At 40.7% G+C, this 25,498-nt stretch overlaps 1 protein-coding gene across 1 annotated transcript in view; it reads left to right on the top strand.

Moving 5' to 3' along the window:
• Window positions 1–25,498, top strand: part of DPH1 (diphthamide biosynthesis 1) — a 163,986-nt gene that overhangs the window by 101,062 nt on the left and 37,426 nt on the right. The window contains exons 5-6 of the mRNA XM_075196689.1: window positions 4,780–4,934; window positions 19,388–19,509. Coding sequence (XP_075052790.1) covers window positions 4,780–4,934; window positions 19,388–19,509 — 277 coding nt within the window. The remainder of the gene's footprint in view (window positions 1–4,779; window positions 4,935–19,387; window positions 19,510–25,498) is intronic.

Here is a 25,498-nt window from a genome sequence, read left to right as displayed (position 1 = left end):
GACGGTTAAATTGGTTTACTAATCTCAGAGGGAGCCACTGTTTTCTACTGGGATTTAAGAAAAATAGTTAGTGAAGAAGAATGGTTTCTGTGAGTAGTACATTACATTGCAGTAATATATTGTAATAGATAATTTAAAGTAGCATAAATAGTGGCACATATAAGTATGTCAGCACAATAAAACAGATTACCACATTGATTGCTCTAGCACATTCAGTTTATGGTTTCAGCCTCCTAGTTTAGCTGGATACACTGCAGTTACTGTAGTTACTCTATTGGCTTATGGTGGTATTTTGGTCATTAGAATCTAACTAGATAATTGACAGTGGAATGCAAAGTAAATCCAGTATTTTCTTGCTTATGGCTGATGTCACACCTACATTTATATGTTTGTGAAAAGCAACAAATATCCCCCGTTGCGTCATTTCATTGAAGTCTTTGTCATCAGCTCTTTGCTGGCACACTGGCTGTTTTCACAGTGTATTAAGTCATGAATACTGCATGTAGCATTTCCAAATAGCAGATGTTAAAAAAAAGCTGCAGAAATCCATGGCAGTTGTAATGAATGTAAAACGCTCTAGCTCTTCTCACACGCTGTAAAAAACTATAAAAGCAGCGTTTTTGATAGCAGAGTAAAGAAAAAAACATAAGCTCTCCAAAAGGTTTTCTGAGCATTCGTGCACAACACAAATGCTTCTAAAAAGCTGACGGTATACTAGTCTAACTCAGGGCATAGAGTGGTATGTGGCTTGCCATGCCCGATGCTCTGAGTGACAAGAGGAGGACTTTGTACTGAGCCAGTAGTCATTGTAAGAGACTGCTGGCATTTGAAAAAAAGTGCTGTAGAGCAGGAACAGGGACACTTCAAGGACTTGGAGCATTGATGGCTGTTGCCCACTTGGGTACAATGCCACACTCCGTCTGTGCTACAGTGCTGAACTTCAAGTTTGCACAAGCTATGACAGTATCCATCAGCCCCTTTCATTAACAGTTAATGCACTTTTGACCACCAGATTGCCATTTCCTGGATGTTATAGTGGCCCAGTCTAATATATCTGTAATGCTGTTGTATTTGAACATCCCAGCTTTGTTGTGTCACTAATACACTCATGCTAGTGTCCTTTATTTTTCTGCATCTAAAATAACTTTAAACATTTGTCTGGGCAATCTCCCTTTAAATTGCACACATGATCGTTCGTACTTTGTTGCCATCTTTTAGGTGTACCCTAATAATGCTTGGTATAATATGCTGGTCATTCAACTCTATGATGTATTTTGGGCATTTATATGCTGACATGTCTTATTTGTATGCTGTGCAGTTCATAAATGAACATTCATGTAAGAGAAATACAATAGATCATCTTTTATAGGCAAACCCATCAATTTACATAGCACCACGCTATACTCGTGCAACTATAACTCCTAACTGTTGGACCCAGCTTCTAACCTTCACAGAAATGTGCCCAGTTCTAGTCTATCTTCATAGACCGTATTCCTGTCTAATAAATTGCATTGCATGTATTTTATTTCATGTTTAGTAACTGCATTGTGTTTAAATAGAACTGAAACGAGTCCAGAGATAATACTGATAATACTCATTTATCATTGTTTTGGCTCTGTAAAGGGGTTCTTTGTAATTATGAGCACATTTCATAGATTAGATTAAAGTTTTTCAATTTTCACACAAAACAAAGTTGCTGAATGATTTTTCTTTTTTTTCTTCTCCTTATTACAAGAATGCTTTGTTTCTATTACATAGGATTGTACTATAATTTATCAATGAAGATTTGTCCCTCACGTAATAAGGACAGGGCCAGATTAAGGGAATGGAGGCCCCCTGGCTAAGGGTATTGTGAGCCCCCCCCCCCTCCTCCGAGCGCTTACCTCATTCCGCTCTTCTGTCACTCCCTGCGGTGCTTCCGCGGCGCGCAGTAAGCTCCTTACTGAGGATATCTCGTCCGAGTGAGACTATGACTCATAGTCTCACTCTCACAAGATCTCCTCAGTAAGAAGATTACTGTGCGATGCAGAAGCACTACAGTGACAGGCAGGCAGCTAACAGCGTAACATTTGCTGTTAGCTGCCTGTCGTTTTCCATGACATGACAGTTGGAGCCGGGTGCCCCTGACCCGATGAATGCCGGCGGGCCCCCCAGATGCCCGAGGCCTCTCTGGACTCTAGCCCGGTTAGACCTCGGGTTAATCCAGCCCTGATTAAGGAGAAAATATACTATTCCCTAGTGTTGTGTAATAACAGCACTACAAACGTTAGTAGCATTCTGCAGGTGAAGATGCTAACATGGCCAGTTAGTAGGATATTGCTGCTTGTGTGAGCCCAACTGCATAGAACACCTAAGAATAATTTTAAAGAAATAGATATTATCGGGAATGTGATTGGCAGATGGCTGTTTTCGACTTGTGTATGTGGTCATCTGACCACACTAACAAGATCCAAGTGGTCCAGAAATGACGTAACCTATTGGTCAGAGTGCTTAATGACAGGAACCAATTTTATTTGGACACACTCATATGTGTAGCCAGGTTTGGAAAGTGACCCTTTCAGGGGATCGGCCCATTATCGTTATCATCATGTGTGCTAACATTATATTACGACGTTATGCATGAACTGTAATGGTATGAACATGGAGAGAAAGAGAGCCGGTGTATCTGGGAGCTTTCTACTCAAGCTGATCCAGAGATGACTTCTGAAACATTTGTTAGCAGTGTCATATTCATCTTATCAGAAATATCCGTGACCAATTTACAATAAGGTAATGTAGGTCTGCGACTCTAAGGAGGGAGATACTCCCATAATCATCCGTATATCATACTTGCCAACTCTCCCAGAATGTCCAGGAGACTCCGGAAATTCGGGTCTGTCTCACGGACTCCCGGGAGTGCTGGCAAATCTCCCACATCCCGCTACTGACACCCCAAAATGACGCGATTCGCGGTGAATCGCGTAATTTTGGCCCCGGAATTTCGCCACCGGGGGGAGGGGCCAAAATGATGCGTATAGCCGCACCCGCCCCCTCCCGTCCTCCAGTCACGCCCCTCTCCCGGAAAGAGCTATGAGAAAGTAGGCAAGTATGCCGTATATGAAGGTGGAATCAAATATTGTGGGTTAAGCTGCTTCTAATTAACCAGGGTTAGGATTGTTGAAATGACTCTCTAAAAATAAATTAGTACCTCTCTTTATCCCCCCCACATTGCTAATTCATTTTAACATCTCCTATTACCACTTACTTTTTTGTGATTACAGTGAATATCAAGTAATTTGTAGGCACTGCCACCCCCCATCCCACATTATCATTATTATTTGCTGTTGCATATTATTTTGTGTTGAATTCCCGAATTATTCATTTTGTTTGCAGGGTGCAAGAAATTAAAATGTAACAAATTGCCAAGGGGGCTGAATACTTTTCATAGCCATTGTATATACCACAAGTCATGGCAGAATAATGTGCCATCGGTAATGCAGAGTAATATGCCAGTGCAATGGCAGAGTAATATGCCAGTATTAGTTGCCCAGTAATATGCCAGCAGTTCTGGCCCTGTCCTCTGCTGGCGCTGACTCCTTTTTCCTTGTCCTGGCACTCCCTGTTCTGCTGTCCCACTGACGCTGAGTTGCATAAGGGTATGCACCCATTTGCGGCCAATTACATGCCAGTGCTAGGATGGTTATTGACAGGAGGTGATAATGCAGGAATTCCTATATGCAGAGTGTCACTGCCTTGTAGACCTAGTTAGCATTATGGGGAGGGGGTATAAATCAGCAGCGTGCTAGTGAAGTCATTCTGACAGTAGAATATGTAAACCTAAGAAAGAAAAGAAGAAACCCCACACAAATGAATTAAATAGGCATCTCCTTTTTAACTTCGTTCACACCATTATTTTTTGAATGCACTGAACATGTGCGTTCATAAAGAAAACCGAGTGTATCAGATTTTCTGATGTGTTGTAAAAGGAACAGGCATTCTGTGATCATAATAATGATAGCAGGAGCTTGGTGACTAACGTGGAGTAAGGGGCTGAGTGCTCTTGCAATTTTGTCCTTAAATTGTACTTAGGCAAGACTGTTAGTTTAGTAGGTAAAGGGGGAACAGTAGGTTTGAAATATCTCATTTATTTGAGCCATTATATGCTTAAGGGCAGGTAACGTCATACAAAACTATACATGTTAAGAAACAAACTTTTTCTTTCTGCTGCACAAAACTGATAGTTCTGTGATCCTGGTTTGCAGATTGTGTTAAATCCAGGAAAGATTTTTACTGAAAAGACTGAGATAACATCAGTCATACTTCCCCTGTCTATTATCCACACAATGCTCGGCTTTCCATTCTAGGAGAGGAATCCCAGCACCTCTTCTTAGCCGCACCAATGACAATGGTGACTTTATCACTGCCCATACATTCCCTCTGGCAGCATCATTATTAAGAGAATTGAAAAACAGTTGTATTTTGGTCTTCAAAATACTATGTGGTATTACTGTGTTCTTGTTACTGCCTATAATAAGACTGCATGAAAATGTGTAGAATGCTTTATGAGCAATAGCTGGGAGTGTGGAGACACAACATTAACTTTTCCTTGTTCTTGCACACAATCAGCTAGATGAGCCCTATGCGGCTGTCAAGACAACAATAGGGGTTTATGTGGACATGGCAGGGTCTTTTGTAAACATGTAAATGAAGCATTAGAAACCTCTAAAAGTGCACAAGACTGACCCCTATATGTTTTCAAATCTCCATAACGTGTCTGATGTTTGCTTTTCAATCCTGTAGTTCCTATTGATGCGTCGCGTGGAATTCAGATGCTGTATGTCTTTGTTGATATAAAGATCGACACATCACACTTCGTGGACACAATTCGTTTCAACTTTTCACATGGAGCCTCACTGGCCTTTGTCAGCACCATCCAGTTTGTGCCAGCACTCCAGGTAAGTGTGAATTTTAGGTGGTTCAGTAACTGTGAGGGCCAAATACCATTGACATGTGAGCTGGAGGGCTTAGGCTGGGTACACACTACAGAAAATCTCTCCCGATGCGATATCGTTAACAATTTTACCACCGCCTTAAAGTCCCGATCAGCCTGCTGTTTTCTGTGTACACGCTATTGATGTTTTACCCGGGTTACTGTCAGATCTGTGCTCTTCATCTGTCATAACCATCGGCTGAAAAGATGGTGACTCTGCACACTCCATAGAGATCTATGGACATTGCCGGTCGTGAGTGCATACACACTGCAGGATTGGAACGACATTTTTTACATCATTGAATGAGATTTTTAGTCCAGTTTACAAATCAAATCAAATGATAGAATGTGCTTTGGAACGATAATTGTTCGTCGTTGGCGCGTACAGATAATGCGATGTCGAGCCGAACAGTCAATTATCGTGTAATTGGCCCAATAATTGGATGAAAAACATGCAGTGTGTACCCAGCCTGAGTCCCATATAACTATCTTGGTGGCAGAGATGAATAGAAAGGGAACTAAGTAGAGTATTTAAAGTTTTGATCTTGTGTGTAAGTGCAAGCGGTGGGATTTTCACATACTTTTCTGAGGTAAAGTCTCAACTTAATTTAAATAGAAACACAAAGGACCTGTGACATAGAACTGGGGGAATATTGTTCCAGAGTTACAGTGCTGTAAAGAAATGTAAAGAGTATTATAGTGTAATGGACTCTATTGCAAGGAGAACGGCATAGTGGTGGTATACAGTATAAACCTACAAAATAGCAAATGCTGCTTGCTACTACTTTAAACACAAGAACAGCGATGTAATTATAATGCTAGTTGGCTCCTTTTAACTCGTTTTAGTCTCCAGTAACTATTGCATTTTGTTTTTACTATCGTTCCGGTGTAAGGCATTTGCATTGTATTTTTTCTGAAAACATTTTGCTTTTTCTATATGAGTTCAACAGAGGTAAATGTGTGGGGAACCCTGCAGTCACTTCCGATGTCCTCTAAACACCAGTAAAAACAGATCTGAGTTTTACATGTGTTTCACACATGCTTTTGATAGCCTTAGAAAACACAACACCAATGGGTATCTGGTCTTATGACATCACAAAGGCATTACATTTTATATAAATAAGATTACTCAATGCACAGAGCAAGATAAAATAATGGAGATTTTAGGAGTTGATCACAAAAATCTGAAAGGCATCTTTTAAGGAATCATGGTTAGGAGCAGTGCTCCTCATCCATTTCTCACCCTCGGCACACCTAAGCCCTTCCCAGATTTCCGCGGCACACCAAAAATATAAATATATAAACTCATAATATCATCATCACCATTTATTTATATAGCACCACTAATTCCGCAGCGCTGTACAGAGAACTCATTCACATCAGTCCCTGCCTCATTGGAGCTTACAGTATAAATTTCCTAACACACACACTCAGACAGAAAGAGAGAGAATAGGGTCAATTTGAGAGCAGCCAATTAACCTGCTAGTATGTTTTTTGGAGTGTTGGAGGAAACCGGAGCACTCGGAGGAAACCCACGCAAACACAGGGAGAACATACAAACTCCACACAGATAAGGCCAATGTTTGGGAATTGAACTCATGACCCCAGTGCTGTGAGGCAGAAGTGCTAACCACTTAGCCACCCGATCATAAGATCATAGAAATTGTAGGAATGGGTAAGAAGTTATTGTCATTTACTATTTAGGTGTCCTGGATGCAAGTCTCCACCCCTCTCCCAAGGTTCCCAAACTTTTTCGGTTTGAGGCACCCTTATAGTCTCAGTAATTTTTCAAGGCACCCCTAGGTCAAAATTAAGAAAAAAAAAGGTTAAATAGAGGGGACAGTCTCCTCCTTCATCACACTCTTCTACTTCATAAAACTATGCCCCCTCCTCAGGGGAGGGCTGGCAAATTTTAGCCAGGGGGGCAAGACTTAAATCAGCACCCTGTTAGGAGCATTTTAAAGGAAAAAAAATGCAGGTGACCCGGCCCAGTGGGCAGATGCCCCCAGCCCAGCCTGACCCTCCTTCAGTATATTGTGCCCCTTTATCACCACACTGTGCCCCCTTCATCACACTGCGCACATCATTCTGTTTTTCTCCTCTTGGTGTCCCCCCTCATGCTGCTCCCTTTTCTCCCCTTTGTGTCTCCCTTTTATTGCTTGCTGAGCCCCTTTATCAGGCTTTTTCTCCTCTGTGTCTCCCCTTTATTTGCTGAACCCCTTTGAGTCTTTGCTCCCCTTTGTGTCTCCCCTTTATTGCTTTGCCCCTTTATGAGGCTTTTCCTCCCCTTGCTTTGTGTCTCCCCTTCATTCCTTACTGAGCCCCTTTTATGAGGCTTTTTCTCCCCTTTGTGTCTCCCCTTTATTGCTGCGCCCCTTTATGGTGCTCCCCTTCACTGACTTACCTTTCTATTGCCTTCTTTCTTCTCCTCTGTCTTCTTTTCTTCAAGTTCTCTTCTTCTGTTGTGGCTCTTCTTCGTATGCTCCTCACTGCTCCGTTTGCTATGTATGTCAGGCGTGGCGTCATCCCGCACGTCGCACCCGACAGTCATTGCAAATGGAGAAGGGAGGAGAGCGCTGGCTGCCGGACTATCAGGTGAGTACAATTTTTTGGTTTTATTTAATTTTTTTTGATCTGGCGGATGGCAGAGAAGCAAGGGATGGCGCCACATCACACTGATCAACATCTAGTAGCACACCGGTGTTCCGTGGCACACCGGTTGCGGACCACTGGTTAAGAGAACCTGTTACCAGGTTCTGATATTCCCTTTTATTTATACATGGCATAGTGCTTGTGAAGTAACCCATCTTGGTTTCTGAATTGAGTTGAATAACGCAACATTGTTCTATCCCTTCCTCACCAGTGCCAGAGAAGCTGTCTGGGATAGAGCATAATTGTGTTCGACCTGGGAGTAATTACTACTATATTCGTTGGGAACACCTGGGAATTAATTGGATAAAATATTCCCAAAATGTAGATTTCATGGAATATAATGTATCCAGTACTGTAGATTATACGAATGTTGGAAGTCACTCCTAATTCCATATAATGGTTTGAGTATCAAAATCTAAATAGACGGAAAATAAATTATTATCCCGTATAATACTAAAATTGTATTTGTTTAAATGCTTGAAATGTAAAATACTATTTAAAAAAAAATAAATAAAAATGTGCTCAAAAGTAAGAGGAAAGTATGAGGACTTTGTGCTTTGGTCCTAGTACCGTCTGTTAGTACATCTCTACCCCACATGTGCATATTTGCAATGGACTGTAGTAAGGAGAGCAAGACTAAAAGTAAGGAAGGACCAAGTGCTGCAGGCCTATCTGTTCTTTCTTACATATTTGCTACATCCCTGTTTTGAATAAATACAATCCAACTCAATCCACATTTGGTAGCACAGTCAAAACCTACCTGTCTATGAGGCACATCTAAGTAGCTGTGTGGGGAAAGGGGACTGAACCTTTTCTTTTGCTTATTAAAGCTGGGGCAAGAGGTGATGCAGTGTGGCTCTTCCAAACTGCGAGGGTTCTAGGCCTGGGACTACCACAGATCTGATTTTTGGTGGGAGGAGGTTAAAAATACATATAAAGTTAAATGTACACAGGCTACAAAGATTATTTTTCTTATAACTTTGCTCTGCTCTCCAGGAAAAGGGCTGCTCCCTTCCTCTTTATTTGATGTATGTTACAGAATAAATATCATACAAATGGATCTCTATATATGGTTGCAGGAGAAGGTATACATTTAATTAAATCCAACCTATTTTCAAGGGCACAATTCTCCCGCATTGTTCAAAGAATTCATTCTCAAACTTTATTGAAAAAAGCGTTTGTCTCATCTTCTTGAAAAAGTGGCTTAATATACTGTTGATGTTAAGAATCAAGGAATGTAGACAGCTTATATATAACTCCAAAGCTACTACATGTGGTATATAAGTTGTAATTGATGTTGGGTAAATGCATTGGACCACTCTTTAACCCATGTGCTGAGAAAAGGCGATTTCTCTACAAATATTTGCAATTGGGCTTCTGTTTGTGGCAGACAGAGGGTTAATGCACAAGTTGCAGCAATATAGATACTTTTCAGAGACATGAAGGAGAGAACATACAGACCTTCACATCTGAGCTTGCCATGCAGTCAGCATTTGGTGATTAATGTGCTAGTGAAGAATATTTGTTCATGCCTTTGGAGGCAGCTGAAAACCAAATAAAAGGGCTAAAGAAAGACATAAACAAATGACCCTGGAGGCATTTAGGGCCAAGGCGGGTAAGCCCACAGCTCACAAAACCTTATGGCCCAATCATATACTTACCTACAAGGGGGCGGCTGACACTGTAAGATGTTTAATAGCTCTGCACTGTTTAGTAAATAAGGCCCTTGATCTCCAGGTATAAAAGCTAATTTATCAAATCAGGCCTTTTTCAGGGACCCAGTCTTCTTCATCAGAGAGGCGTCCTCTTTGATATACCACAGAACAAATCAAACAGCCCCATGGTCTATCATAACACAAAGGTCAGACATTTCCTCTATTTTTATTGTATATCAAGAGAAATAATCAGTCCTATCCAGGGCATTTGTCACAAAGTCCAGGAGAAGAAAAATTGTCTGTGGAAATACGACCTTTCCAGATAGTTATTGCAAAATTACAAGTGAGCAGCTAAAAAATAAAGTATAAGAGAACAATTTAGGTGACCTATCTTCCTCTGTGTAAGTAAGGTATTACCAATTTAAAATAAATTATACTGATCTTACTAAAACAGCTAGAGCTATATTTTAAAGGAAATATAGTTAGGTAACATTTTAAATGAAACACTCCTAGTCAGAGAGGTCAGGGCCAAATCTATCTCAGGACAAGAGCAATGGAGTCCTTCTGGAAAGGTATTACTGAATAAAGCCTAGACACAAGCAGTGTAAGTTTTACTGCGTCATGAATGGCTGAACAAGACACAGGAGTCCACGAGAGTCCACATTACCACTTTCAAGACATTATAACTGTTTCTACTAGGCAAACTTGTTGGCCCAGGTTCACCATTGAAGGTTTCTCAAAGGGTTGGCAATGTTTGCCTGCAGCTGATACCCTTTGCCTCCCTCTAGGGTAGGCCATCAAAGAGACCTGGAACCTATTTTTTATTTTTACTTTTTCAGCGGAAGTACTCCAGTCTTTCTGCTGAACAAGAATGTCAAGTATACCTTCCAAAATTGAATTGAAAATGAATTGGTCATGCCAGACTGCCTCATCTTTATTATTATTGTTAATGTGTAGGGCACCACAATGAATCGCAGCATCGGAAAGTGGGGAAAACTGAGCATTTCATCAACATCAGCTATTTATATAGCGCCACTAATTCCGCAGCGCTGTACAGAGAACTCACTCACATTAGTCCCTGCCCCATAGGAGCTTACAGTCAAAATTCCCTATCATACACACACACATAGAGACAGACAGACTAGGGTCAATTTGATAGCAGCCAATTAACCTACCAGTATGTTTTTGGAGTGTGGGAGGAAACTGGAGCACCCGGAGGAAACCCACACAAACACGGGAAGAACATACAAACTCCACACAGATAAGGCCATGGTCGGGAATTGAACTCATGATCCCAGTGCTGTAAGGCAGAAGTGCTAACCACTACGCCACCAAATAAATGCAGAGGCGAAAACAGTGGGAAGGGCCCTGCTCTTTAGAGAGCTTACAATCCAGAGGGGAAAAGTGCACAATTCAGGCAAGAGAAGTGAGTGTAGCTCAGAGTGAAGATTATCTGAAATGTGTGGGTAGTATATGTGGGAGTATGGTAGGCTATAGTGTAAGTGGAGGAGTATGGTAGACTGTAGTGTAGGTGGGGGAGTATGGTAGGCTGTAGTGTAGGTGGGGGAGTATGGTAGGCTGTAGTGTAGGTGGGGGAGTATGGTAGGCTGTAGTGTAGGTGGGGGAGTATGGTAGGCTGTAGTGTAGGTGGGGGAGTATGGTAGGCTGTAGTGTAGGTGGGGGAGTATGGTAGGCTATAGTGTAGGTGAAGGAGTATGGTAGGCTGTAGTGTAGATAGGGGAGTATGGTAGGCTGTAGTGTAGTTGGGGGAGTATGGTAGGCTGTAGTGTAGGTGGGGGAGTATGGTAGGCTGTAGTGTAGGTGGGGGAGTTATAGTAGGCTGTAGTGTAGGTGGGGGAGTATAGTAGGCTGTAGTGTAGGTGGGGGAGTATAGTAGGCTGTAGTGTAGGTGGGGGAGTATGGTAGGCTGTAGTGTAGGTGGGGGAGTATGGTAGGCTGTTGTCAGAGAACATTTAAATATTTGAAGGCTGTGGGAGAGTCTGATCGGGTGTGGTAGGGAACTCCATAATTTACGACACTGGAGAAGTTTTATTGATGGAAGTGAGAGGAAGTTATCAGAGACAAGGTCAGAAGTAAATCTTAAGAGGATGTGAGGGAGAGTATTATGAGATGAGGTGTGAGATATATGAATGGGGGTGGTGGTGGCGTTTAGGAGGTCAGTAATTTAAATAGGATTCTGGAGGACATGAAACCAGTGTAAAGATTTGTAGAGTGGTGCAGCGGATCTGCCGTAGCTTTAATCTATCCTAAATGCCATGGCACTTAGGATGGATTGCAGCAGAGATAAATGGGTGAGGGGAAAGCCAGGTAAGAGCAGTTTGCATTAGTTGAGGTGGGAGAAGAGTGAATGGATACAGCTTGGGTAAGAAAAGGGCATAAAATATTTCAAAGGTGGAGGCATCAGTACAGGGTGAAAGTTTAGATGTGAAGAGTAAATCAGAGGAAGTCAAGACTAACACCAAGTCTTAGGAGACTGGGGAAATTATGTTGTTGATGGTAAGGGAGATGTGAGAAGATGTGGTTACTGTGGTAGGTTGGAAGATGATGGGTGCTGTTTTGAACATGTTGAGCTTTAGTTAGCATTTGGAAAATATAGCAGAGAGAAAGTTGGTAACATAAGATAGTTGTGATGGGGATAGGTCAAGGGAGGGGAGGTGGATTTGGATATCATCAGCATAGAGGTGCTGCAGGAAGATGAATGAGTTATTTAGTTCAACAAGAATAAAGATTTACAATGAGAAAAGCAGAAGAATACAGCCTTTATGTAGTGGAAGTGAAGGAGAGGATGTGATAGAATTATGGAAACTGGATTATTGGTTGTATAATTCGGAAATTAACAATTCAAGACATGTCACAAAGACCAATGGGGTGGTGTATGCTTGAGGAGAGGGTGACCAACAGTATTGAAAGCAGCAGAGAGGTCTAGGAGAATAAGGATGCTGTTTGTAGATCATTGATCACTTTTGTGAATGCAGGCTCAGTGGAATGTTGGATGGAAGATGCCATATTGCTGACAGTTGAGACGGGACTGAGAGTAGAAAAAGCAAAATAGGTAGCTATTATTATCATTTAATTATTATAAATAAAGCGCCACAAAATTTCTGCAGTGCCATACAGATTACAAACAGTAGACCATACAGGGTGAAACAGTACAGAACAATAAACAAGTAATGCCAAGCCTCCAATAACTCCAAGCAAAGCTAGTACAGCAGTAGAAATGGTATAGAGACAGGGGGGAAGAGGGCCATGCGTGCATCCTAAAGGGAAGGCAAACAGACAACAGGCACAATGGATAGTCAGTGGAGGGAAAATGCAAGTGGAACTAGTAAGGGGACAGGGGAAGAGAGGGGTAAGGAGATTAAGTATGGAGAGATGCTTAGGTGGATGGCTAATAGGCTTTAAGGAACAGATGAGTTTTAAGTGTCCATTTGGAGGTGTGCAGATTGGGAGACAGTCAGATAGAAGGTAGGAGGTCATTCCAGTGGAGGGGGGAAGCCCAGGAGAAGTTTTGAATTCTGGAATGGGAAGAGGTGATCAGCCTGGAGATGAGGGACAGTTATTGGCCGATCAAAGAGAATGGGAGGGAGCATGAATGGAGAGGAGGTTGGAAATATATGGGACAGTGGAGTGGGAGAGGGCCTTGTAGGTGAGGTTGAGGAATTGAAAAATGATTCTTAGAGGAAAGGGAGCCAGTGTTTGGCAAGGCAGAGAGGTGAGGCAGATGAAGAGCAAAATTAGTCTCACAGCCGCTTTTAATATTGAGTGAAGGGGAGCGATTTCAGAGTGGATGAGACCAGTGAGGATTAGGTTACAGTAATCAAAATGGGGAATGATGAGTGTGTGGGTGATGGTTTTCATGGCCTTCTGAAATAGGAAAGGCCGGATGTTACTTAGTTGGAAATTGTAGGATTGGACAAGAGATTGAATGTCGAGGAATAGATGAGACGGTGGTGGTGTTAACCGTGATAGAGAAAGCAAAGTGGGATGACAATCTAGAAGGAGGGAAGACAATGAGTTTGGTTTGGGAAATGTTAATTTTGAGAAAGCAAGAGGACATCCAAGAGGAGATGGCGGGAAGATAGTCCGATACAAGAGAGAGGAGGGAGGGGGAAAGATCAGGGGAACAGAAGTAAAGTTGAATGTCATCAGCATAGAGGTGATACTGGAGACCAAAGAAAGTGATAAGATCACCCAGGGGGTAGTTTACACCGACAAGAGAAGGAAGTCAAGAACAGAGCTCTGCTGCAGGGAGGTTGGAGGAGGAGGGGGCTGGAGTGGATACAGAGAAGGAGATTTGGCGAGCTATGAGGTGAACCAAGTGAAGACAGAGCTAGAGAGGCCGAGAGGAATAAGGGTCTGCCACAGGAGTGGGTGGTCCACAGTGTCAAAGGCTGTGGAGTGATCAAGAAGTATAAGCAGGCAGAAGTGACCCCTGGATTTAGCCAAAAGAAGATAGTTAGTAACTTTGACCAGGTCGGTTTCAGTGGAGTAGAGGGGGCAAAAGCCAGATTGGAGAGGGTCAAGCGGGGAATTGTCTGAGAGGTTCTTGTTGAGGCGGTTGCAGACAACCCGCTTGAGCAGTTAAGAGGCATAGGGGAGAAGTGAAATGGGGGCGGTAGTTAGTGAGTGAGGTGGGGTCAAGATTGGGTTTTTTGAGAATGCGAGAAATAAGGGCATGTTTAAGGAGAAGAGGACGATGCAAGAGGAGAGTGACAGGTTGAAGATTTGAGTGAAATAGGAGCAGGCAGTGAAGGAGGTTAGAGGGGATGGGATCCAAATGGCTGATATACGCGGGAGAGGAAAGAATGAGGGAGTGGACTTCACCTGGAGATGTAGAGCCTGATGGCTTTAATTTTGGAGGAGAAAAAGGAGGCGAAGTCAGCAGCAGCGAGGGAGAGCGGGATGCGGTGGTCCGGGGGTGAGAGGTGAGAGTTGAATGTAGCAAAGAGGTGGCGAGGACTGAGGTGCAATTAGGGTGTTAAAAAAGGATTGTTTAGCGAGGGAGAGGGCAGAGCTGTAGTGCGAGAGGATAAATTTAAAATTAAGGAAGTCAGCCAGGGAATGAGATTTTCTTTAGAGGCACTCAGCAGCACCAAGTGCACTTCTGAAGAAAGCAGGCGAATTTGGAGTCCCACGGTTGGGGCAACAAGCGGCGAAGACGAACATATTGAGGCAGGGGTGACAGCATCAAGAGCAGCGGTGAGGGCGTGGTGATAGAGAGAGGTCGCCTAGTCAGGGCAGACCAGGAGGGGAGGTGGGGAGGAGAATGAAGGGGAGAGTTTCAAGAGAGGAGGAGAATGTAGTAGGGTCTAGAGCAGTGTTTCTCAACTCCAGTCCTCAGGACCCACTGCCAGGTAACCAGTGAAATAATTATACCACCTGCTACACTGTGTCAGTCATTAATGAATACACCTGTGCTCCAGCAAGGAGATATGGAAAACATGTACTGCTAGAGGGTCCTGAGGATTAGAGTTGAGAAACACTGGCCTAGAGCATCAAGATTGCACCTAGTGAGGGTAGATTTAGGGTAAGGGGGTGGGGCAGTTGTATGCAAGTTGCTCAAGTCGTTCAGATGCAAATGGTTGGCCAGTCGTTGGAGAAAGAGACTGGGTCAAGTTTTTTTAGTATTGGTGAGATGAGCACTATTTTATAGAATTTTAGTGATATGCCATTTGCATCAACCATTGGGAAAGCATAGTTTTATGGGTACATATACCGATGATGTAATAAAAATATTAGAGTGTACAAATGTCATGAAGACAGCCCATAAGTCATAAGTGTGTAGTATTTTATAAGGTCAGTATAAAAGTAGTAATTAAGGGAGTGGTCATATTGGGATAATAAAAAATATCAATAATTTCTAGAAAATGTGACAAAATTTTCTGGCAGCAAATATAACCACAAATGATGGCAAGAGTATCTGCAGATTTAAGCTGCAATAAGCTAAGTTTGAGTATATTTACCATTCTTATGCAGAAACATTGTGCGGTATGTAATTATTTGTAGGTATCTTGTAATAAAAGAATGTTTCCATTTGTGACTGTGAATTCACATTTCTTGCAGCCCTCTTGTGAATAATAACCCCTAGTCATGACAATTTGCCAACCATATTTAGTTAAACTTTCTATTTCTATAGCTGAGACTGAGCAAGATGGAAGCAGACCGATAGTTTAGATATGAATTAATCTCATCCTGGCCAAATGAAATTGGTTTCACAGTTTGTGGAACTGGTTCTGTATTCAATCCTTGGTGGTTGCGTTTTGTCTGTAGAGTATAGAATGAGGACATTGTGATCATTTTGTTGTTTATTTCCCTGTCCTCAACCATCTGTTTTAAAATGGATGTTGACAAATTTTATCCACTGAACAGTAATCGCTCCAACATCACTCTATAACTCTTTCATTTTTTATACTGTAGAGGAGAGGGAAGAGGAAATTGTTTACTCGTTTAATCACACAGGGAAAACTGAATCCTTTGATCTCTCATTACACCCTCCCACACACTGAAACCAGTCCCGACTAAAAGACTACCAAAGTCCCTGCTCTCCGCCACTTTTAGAAAATTAGCAGTCCCTTTGGAACAATTAAGGGAATTTTGAAGAAGATGACCCAATCATGATGGGATTTCCCACTCCTATCAATCCTAGTCTAACTGTTTATTCAGTTTCCTTTGTCTTTTCCACTTCATCCTCTTCTGGCATCAAATGACCATCTGGCTGTGGGGATGTGTATTATAAGAGCTTCATCATGCCTGTGCTGCAGCCTTCGGACATTCTATATCTTACCAGTCTCAGCGTCTCCATTATTCTTTTATTTTGTCCTCTGAAATCAACGGATGAGTCCTGTTATCTGTTTTGAACAGCAATTGCAGAACTATCACAACAAGTTGATGGATGCTTCTTAAACTCACCGGCCTCCAGTGCGGATCAGCAATGATTAGGTGGAAGAAATTTGGCAGAGTTTAGGGTCAGAGTTAAATTTAGAAATATGGTACAGTATTTTTTTTTTGTGCTGGGAGAGATAGGATCACTAGATGAGTTTCGGGAGAGACAACAGGAATGTTTCTTTATTACCTAGGTACATTTAACTGAACGACTGCTAAAAAAAAAACCAACTAAATATTTCTGACTTATGTATTGTGTATTTGTAAGTCTGCCCAGAACTTTATATCTCATGTACTTTGACCAACTTGTTAAAATGGACCACTCGCCTATACACAGTGGTGACATCAATTATGTGGGCTTAGACAATAATAATAAAAAAGCAACCTAAACTACTAATGTCACTAGTTTCTAGTTAATGTATAGGCTACAATCTCATAATTACTGGGAAGCCCACAAAATGGATGCCAACTCCTTGAGTGTCCGCTGTCCTGGGAGTTAGCAGCGGAGCCTAATCGGTAATGAACATCAATGGGGATGGGGCGCCATTCTTTTCCGCCATGGCTGGGTCAAATGATGGTACGTGTTGTGATCAGTGAGAGGAGAGCGGTTTTATCTAGCGCTGAGGGGAGGCACTGTAATGTAAATCCTCCACACTGCTGCCTCTCTCTTGTTGTGTCAGGTGTAGCAAGCGCGTGAGCCTGAGGCCAGGATGATCGAGAGAGGAGTGTGGTCTGTGTTCAGGCAGAGCCAGTGGCGGACCTACCATTGGTGTAGCAGGTGCAGTGCCCATGGAGATGATGGGGCCTGCTGCATGGAAGGCTAACGACCTGTGGTCCTGGTTCCCTCCTCCCTGCTTCCCTGCACCGAGGCCCACAGCTCGCTTGTTCCACCTCTGGGCAGAGCAGAACGGTAAACGTGCTCCTGACCGCTGTCCTTTGTAAGAAAATAACGTTCTTTTCTCCTGCTCCAGACAATTGTTTTTATTCCACTTTTCAAAACAATTTGCGCCTATTTTTTTATTCTTTGCTCCCTCTCACTTCAAATCCTGGCTATGCCAATGTAACATATTCTTTTTTTAAAGGCTACTTTGCAGAAGACCTTGAACTCTCCCCTGTCTGTCTCTGATTTTCTAAATACTGCTTTAGGCCAACTTTTCGTATTTTGTAATTGATCATAAAGGTATTTCAGTGGTGTTTACTTTTTTTTATTTTTTTGGCTGTCGTTTAAATAAAAAACTATAGCTTTTTACATTGTATGTTACCTGACTTTCATTACTAATTTAAATTTTAATGATTTACAGATTTAACCTTCCAAGTTATTCACATATCTATACCAGTATGTGTCGTTTTATGATTTTTTAAAAATTGTTTTTCAGATTGAGAACTAAAGAGCACATTTTATAGTCATTCAAGTTACCTATTCCATATGCCATGGGTAAGCAGCCATTTTATGGGGTGAACCAGCATTCAAGAGCATACAGCCTACTAATCCATTAGGAATAATTAGCCTAAATTCTGATAAATATTGTGATAGCCCACATAATGACTACCTGTTGAATTTCTTCAGTGAAGTCAGCATTTTTTACTGCAAAGATAGGCACCATTTTGATGAATATTGCTTAAGCTCTCAAAATGGCTGCCTTCACTGCTTGTAGGGTCTGATTTACATTGTCTGTGAAAAGTCTGGTTTTTCTATGCTGCTCCCATACCTTTAGCTCTCTCTCTCCTATTGCATCCTGTTTTCTAGAAAATATATAATTAGAATAAATTCAACAGTACTCCAGTCCATGACTACATATAATATGTAAATAATACATTATACATTTACTAGAAAGAAGAGGAAACAAAGGAAAACAATCATACAGCAGAATTCTCTCCTTAGTGTTACCTGATCCCAAGTGACCATTCCACAAATCCGAGTTTGGTAACAAGTGCTATATTGTGAGTGTAGAGCATATTACCTTAATTTGTAATTAGCATATGTTGCCACTCCAGCTACTGACAGACACATGAAGCGTTGCAACATTCAGATTAATATATATTTTATAAGTAAATATACAGTATTTTTTTTAACTTAATTTTAAAGCATAATAAAAGGGCGTAGAACAGAATAAAGGGGAAGGGAGAAGGTCACACATAAGCAAATGAGCTACACAGTATAGTTAACAAACTAAACAAAGCAAATATGAATTTTATCTTACAAATTATGAGAAAAACATGGGAAATGAGGAGGAAAGGATGAGATTGAAACCTGGGAGTTGCTGTCCAAAGAATTTAATTTATATCAATGAAAAAAATTGCTATTTAATCTTGTAAAGGAGGACAACCCTAGTGTGTCTGTCCAGGGATTCTACGTGCATGTGAATTTGTAGGGCAAATTATGAATAATACTAGATATATATTTCATATGGTAAACCAACCAAGTATATATAGCTTTTTTCTTTTTCTTGCAAAATCCAGAATGTTTCACCTACTCGTCTGTAAAAAAAAATAAAAAAAAATGGCTGAAATAAAGATTTTGGTTGTTTGTTTTTTTAAACTCTGTGTTGAAGTAGATAGAACAGTGATAGGCAATGAGAAAAGTGGGGTGTTTTTGGCAAATATGTGTCTATTTGACAGGTATAGATCCTTTTGTTCCACAAATATTTGCTTCTTGCCTGTCACATTCCTTGCCTATATTAGTATGTGGCATATAAAACCGCTTCGAGGAAAGCAGTAGAATGGTAATTACAAATGTTTTAATGCACAAGCAACGAGATAAGTCTTTATTTGATGTTTTAAAGTAATTATTGTTGCTTTGTGTGGGCATAACTGGTTTGCTTTCACACAGGTGATACTTGAAAGTCATCTTTAATGCATAATCCTTTAAATACACAGTGTAAGCTTCTTGGGATACCTTACACGTCTTATCTTTTGTACTTCACTTTTTGCTGTAGTTTAATAATGCTCAGTCTGGACTTCCATGTTTCAGATGCTGGGTTTGAATCTCCCGGGGGTTCCTTGATGTGACTGGGCAGGCCTGCGGGTTATATCCCTTTACAAGTGGAGGTGTGGTGGGCATAAAGGATACTAGCAGTGTCCCTATTAGTTTTTCTTTTACTTTTGTATATTGCTTACATTTTACACTAATGTCAGTTTTTCTCTTGCTTGCGGTTTTAAATACATGCTAGTCTTTCCTGAACCCCTCTTTTTGGTCTTAAATCCTTAGGCAGCTGTCCAGGCCCTACATGCTGAGTACAAAGTGACCATCCCCCAGAGTAAGCCGCTGTCTCCAGGGGAGATCCTGGGCTGCACCTCCCCGCGACTCGAGTCTTCTGTGGATGCTGTTGTGTAAGTAAAGATTCTTTTTAGCACTATCAGGATTGCAATATGAAACTTGCACCATTAACCATGTTAATGACCAAATATTTTCCCTGTATAATGGGATTGCAGACAAGTGCAATATATGTGTGCAAATGAGGTCCTTTTGCACTTTACAGATGGGAGTATTGTGCTAAATACTTATTAATGAAGTGTTTCGCTCCATTCCATTTAATACCTAAAGAGACTATAAAATGTATTCACCCCTCCTTGTATTTTTCACATTTTATTTTCTTACATCATGGAATCAGAATATAATTATCCCAGGATTCTTACCAATAATCAACACAAAATACTCTAATTTAAAAAAAAAAAAAACAACAACCCTAAACGTTTTTAATTACAAATAAAAAAGACAATGATTGATAACATAAGTATCACCCAACATGTTTGGTAGAAGCAACTTTATCTACATTTACAGCTCTAAGTCTTCTTGAATACATCTGTACAATCTTTGCACATCTGGATCCTGCAGTTTTGGCTCATTCTTCTCTGCAGTGCTGCTCGAGTTCCATCAGGTTGAATGAGGATCATTGCTGGACAGCAACTTGTACATCACTTCACAGATTCTTGACTGTGTTAAGGTCTGGGCTTTGACTGAGCTACACCAGGACATAGATTTTTTTTTGTATTATTTAAACCACTCCAGTGTGTCTTTTGCTATATGCTTTGGATTGTTGTCCTCTAGAGTATAAATCTTCTCCCCATAGTATTATGCTTCTGTCGCCAAGCTTCACAATTAGGATGATGATCAGTGTCAGGCTTCAGACAAACAAAGCACTTGACGTTGAGGCCAAAAAGTTGAATCTTGGTCCCAACAGAACATAGATTCTTCTTAGGTATCTGGGTCTCCCACGTGCTTTCTAGCAAACTGTAGGCTAGATTTCATGTGAGTATATGTTGTACTAATGGTGTGTAATATAATGTTTGGGGGCTGCCACCCACCCACCCACCCACCCATTAGGCCCAGGCTCCTGTTCTATGGACCGTTTCTCTGATCGCTGTCACAGAAGACTATAGGTCTCTTGGTGACCTTCTGCACACAGATTTCAGTTTTGAAGGGCAGGTTTTTTTTTTTTAGTCAAATTCACATAGTGCCATATTATCCCCATTCCTTTATGATCCCCCAGGGGATATTAAAGGTCTTTGAAATTCTTTTATATCCCTTCCGTGATTGTGTTCTCACAGACTGGTGTATTTACAGTATCTTGAAATTAGCTGAGAAACTTTAATTCTACACAAGGACAACTGACTGCACTAAGTTTTCATTCCTTTTGCTGTTTTATATGTAATTCATTAAGAAAAATCTTTTGCTTTGGTGTTTGTTTTGACATTACAGAGTATTTTGTGTGGACCAATGGTAGAAACTCCTAAGGAAATCCATTTTGAGTTGATGGTGTTAGAAAATGTGAAAAATGGCAAAGGAGTGAAGTCTTTTAACCACTGTACATCATTTTCAATAAATGGAGTTCTTGGTTATTTTATTTTATTCTCTTTTTTTATTTTATTTATTTATTTTTCAATACATTCAGCTTACTGTGTTTCCCAGCACCGTTCCAGTAATTTTCACTTATATTTCTTTGAAGTTAGGATCTTATTATAATTATAAGCGTGCTGATATATTCCACGGAGCTGTACAATGGGGTATGAAGACAACAGAAATAATGATGGTGCTGTAGTGTGTAAATCTATGTAATAAGTGCCCTGCTTATAACTGTTAGAAAGTTCGCTACAAGCTGTGTTAGGAATGAATTTGCTAATGTTGCTGATCCATTATAGCAGGTTTGTTGTCGAGAGATAATGGCAGATACCAGAGGAAGTTATCTTATTTTATATTTTTTCCTTTTAATATAGGTATGGATAATTTGATTGTCGCACCCCTCCCCACATATACATTTAAGCAACCAATACTCATAGCTATAGTGAGATAAAATAAATACATGGCAACAACAAAATATTAGTTTAAATTAGCTATGTAATGAGTAATCTGTAAACCAGTGTAAGAATAGGATTGTCACATAATTAAATGATTCTGTGTATTCAGGAAAACTATATGCATTAACAACCAATACAACAATACAAAGCTCAGAAAAGCTAGCTTACTGAATTTAGCACTAATCCTTCGGATTTTTTTCTTCTTTTCCACTTTTTAAAAGGTTCTGAAGAGAATCGAAGCTCTGGGACTTCCTTTGTCCCCTCCTTGCCTTGAAAGTGTAGTGTTATGTTATGTACAGTGATTTCACAGAGCAAAATTAGCTGTCGGAGCACGACAAATGCAGCCGATATTGGGTAATTGGCCTAAAATTAAAGGGTGTGGACTGAAAATGATCAAAATCGTCTAAACTGATCCTATTGAAGTGTAGAGGATAGTACTCAAGAAAGGGAGAAAATTCGGTCAGAGAACGGCAGTAATTGGCCTGTGTGTGTGTGGTCCAGTGGCGGAACTACCATTGGTGCAGCAGGTGTGGTGCACCAGGGCCCGCTGCATGGGGAACTAGGGATATGTGGGCCCCTGTTCCCTTCACCCCACTTACCTGCACCCACATCTTGTTAGTTCCACCTCTGGTGTGCTCATCTTATTTCAATACTGACTCCTGCAATGGAGTCAGTAGTGATCTGTCCCCTCCAGTGGTAATCATTAAAACGATGGCCACAATTCTGACAGCGAGGACACCTATAAAGAAAAAACAAATTTAGTACAAACCGATGTAAATATAAGCAGACTTACCTGAAAAACGACTGTGCACATCACCAATGGAGCAGCATGATGACCGCATTTAAAGCGGCAATGTCGGATTAAGGGCTAGATTTACTAAGCTCCGGGTTTGAAAAAGTGGGGATGTTGCCTATGGCAACCAATCAGATTCTAGCTGTCATTTTGTAGAAGGTACTAAAGAAATGAAAGCTAGAATCTGATTGCTTGCCATAGGCAACATCCCCACTTTTTCAAACCCGCAGCTTAGTAAATCTAGCCCTAAGTGTTTAAACACTTAACCTGCGGGGTCCCGACATTGCTGCTTTACAGGAACATTCATAGACGTTGTGATGACTCCAGATTGTACTGCCGAACATCTGTGGAATCGGAATAAGTTGCAGTCAGCATGCTGCTCCCATCGGTGATGTGCACAGTCGTTTTTCAGTCTGCTTATATTTACATCGGTTTTTACTAAATTAGTTTTTTCTTTGTAGGTGTCCTCGCTGTCGGAATTGTGGCCATCGTTTACGTGTACCCAACCCGTGCCCTCGGCCCCAGGCACCAAATGGGCGGTTTTTGTGTGTGACCAAATTAATCGAAAATCAGATGGACCCGTGTGTGGTTAGCAATTAAAACAATGGTCAAGTTGTTGAACTTATTCTTGGATAAAAAAACACTGAGGAGAGCTGCAGTTTATTCCTGTATATTGGCAGACTCTTCAGCATTTGCTCTTGGTCAGTGGGCTTGGTTACAGAGATAATTTGCATATGGAAGAGGTGAAAGAGGAACCTCAGGAGCAATTAATTGTCTCATGGAAAGGTTTATACCTCACATACCTCCTTTCATATATTCATGTTCAATTTTTGCCTTTAGTCCAGAATTAAATGCAATGTGAAATGGACTACTATGTAGGCAGAATTGTTTTTTTTCTTTTAATACATTTCCTTGAATTAATACAGGTACAAACATGTTATTCTTTAGCAAAGTCAGCAGCAAACAACTTGTCCCATATGCATTCAAAATGACAAAACTGTCAACAGATATTGTATGAAAATAACTCTATACAATAATAGATTACATGAATAGGAATTGTATATTATGTCCTTCCCTCTTCAGGGAGCACCATGTTGTTTGATTCTAGAATGTTGAGTGATTTGGCTGACCCAGGACAGTGTCCTATGGGTAGGACAGACACAGGACCTGCAAGGAAGGAGCAGTGAGAAATCGGAGGTTTACATTTTAACAGTGGTTAAAAAAAGCATGTAATATAATTAGGTTACTGCTGTTGTGTATCAGCACATCATACAAAGAACAGAAAAGCTCAAGCAGAACAATCTATGTATATAACTACTTTTGAAGCATACAAAAATTCAGATTTAAAAATTGACCGAATCAGCTCACCCATGCCCTCCTGCAGTGGGAGTAATGTCATGGTATCTGTCCCCTGGGCCGGTCCCAAACTGGGCTTCCTTGACCCGGGTCACTGGGCCATCTGCATTCTTTCCCCTTTAAAATGTCCCTGGGCTGCTGAGTTGAGTCTTGCCCTCCTGGCTAAAATGTGCCAGTCCTCCCTTGGTACCCAGGGCAAAATGTTTTAACCCATGTGGATCGTTCTTCCATAAAGTTAGTTCAACTTGAGCATCGAACTAATAAAATGGAGATACTGAGATGTAATTTTTTTCTCTATTTAAAGGTGGTTTTCCTATCGAGTGGGGTACCTTTTAACGATTACTGGATCCCCGACAATGGATACCAGTCTGTTGTGGAATACACCTTTGGTGTATTGGGATCCGGTAATCGTTTTAATGAGTACCACCATTCCTATCTCCATCTCTGTTATGCTTGAAACTGGGCTTTTAAGGGAGAATATGGCATAGTTATAAGTAGATATCATTTTCAGCATATTTCTATATAAATGTTTTGGGAAATAAATATGATTTCATGTGCTAAGTTCTTTGTATTGCTGCTTTTGAAATAGATATGAAAAAATGGAAGTAATCACTGTTGAAGAGAGCTTCATATGATTGTGAGCCGCAGCGGGTAATCACATGCACCCTTCTTCAGCTTGCAACCAATCAGATGCCACCTACTTCGATACTGACTGCCCACTTTTTTTTAATAATTTTTCGCTTATGACTGTAAAAAAACAGTATATAAATAGAATGCATAATCGGAAATAGAACGGTGCCATCCAGTGGATGAATTACAGTGAAAAATCACTGAATGATTGCTTACGACCCATAAAGAACTGCTTAATATTAATACCATTCTATTTTTAAGGGGATGAAGGGATGCTTTAAGTACATTATCCTTTTCAATGGTAAAAATAATTATTTTAGATATTCAATCTCACTTTCCTCTACACTTCTCCCCTCTATTACGTTTAGTATATTATTTTCTATTTATCATACAGCTGCACAAGGGAAAAATGACATGGGCTGAGCTGGTGCTTACAACTTCGTAGAAGTATACACAGGGGAAGCATGTATGATTTTTATATAATTTTTTTTATAGTGACGTTGTGCATATTAAACGGGATATAATAAAATAAGAATTTCAGTCATTCACAAAACACCTTTGAGACCTGTAATATATAATGTCTCTTAGGCCTTAAAAGCACAGCAGTTTCTGCAAGTTGAAGTATCGGCTCTCCCGCCTGTCAAACGTCCTTCTTCTGCATATGCCATTAATGGAAAGAATCATAATTTGTATGCAATTTTAAATGCTGGATACCGATGATTCTTATTTCTATTTTATCTGTGGTAAGGAGACCGCTGCTGCATGAAAGCCTTTGGCTTTCAATATCGTATTATTATTTTATTATTTACATTCATATTTAGTACTATCGATTACTATGCAGTGGGCGAAGATACTCAGTATCTTACAGTTCACCAATAATAATCTGTTAAAATGCAAGAATGTAGAAGCTTGCTGAATGGACACATGGCAATAATGACAATTCGTGGAAAAATATAGAGAGCTTGTAATGTACAGGATTTTTTAATTTATTTTTTTCCCCCCACTAAGCGAGATCAAATTGCTGGATGCATAACTGTAGCTCCATTAGAGAACAACTATCTGAAGCTAATGCAGCGCTTCAAACTATGTAGATTAAATGAAAACAGAAAAAATATATAATGTTCATTTAATAAGTTACAGAAGAATTTTCAATCCTTGCTCCTCCATCTCTTGCGATAGCCATGCTTCAAATCTTACAATAAAATTAATGGATTCCTGCCATGGAGCATGAATAGAATTCACCCT

Source organism: Mixophyes fleayi, chromosome 2 (assembly GCF_038048845.1).
Source record: "Mixophyes fleayi isolate aMixFle1 chromosome 2, aMixFle1.hap1, whole genome shotgun sequence".
In the NCBI taxonomy this organism is placed as follows: Eukaryota; Metazoa; Chordata; class Amphibia; order Anura; family Limnodynastidae; genus Mixophyes; species Mixophyes fleayi.
The sequence above is the reverse complement of the archived record's forward strand: the minus strand, read 5'-3'. Positions and strand labels throughout refer to the sequence as shown.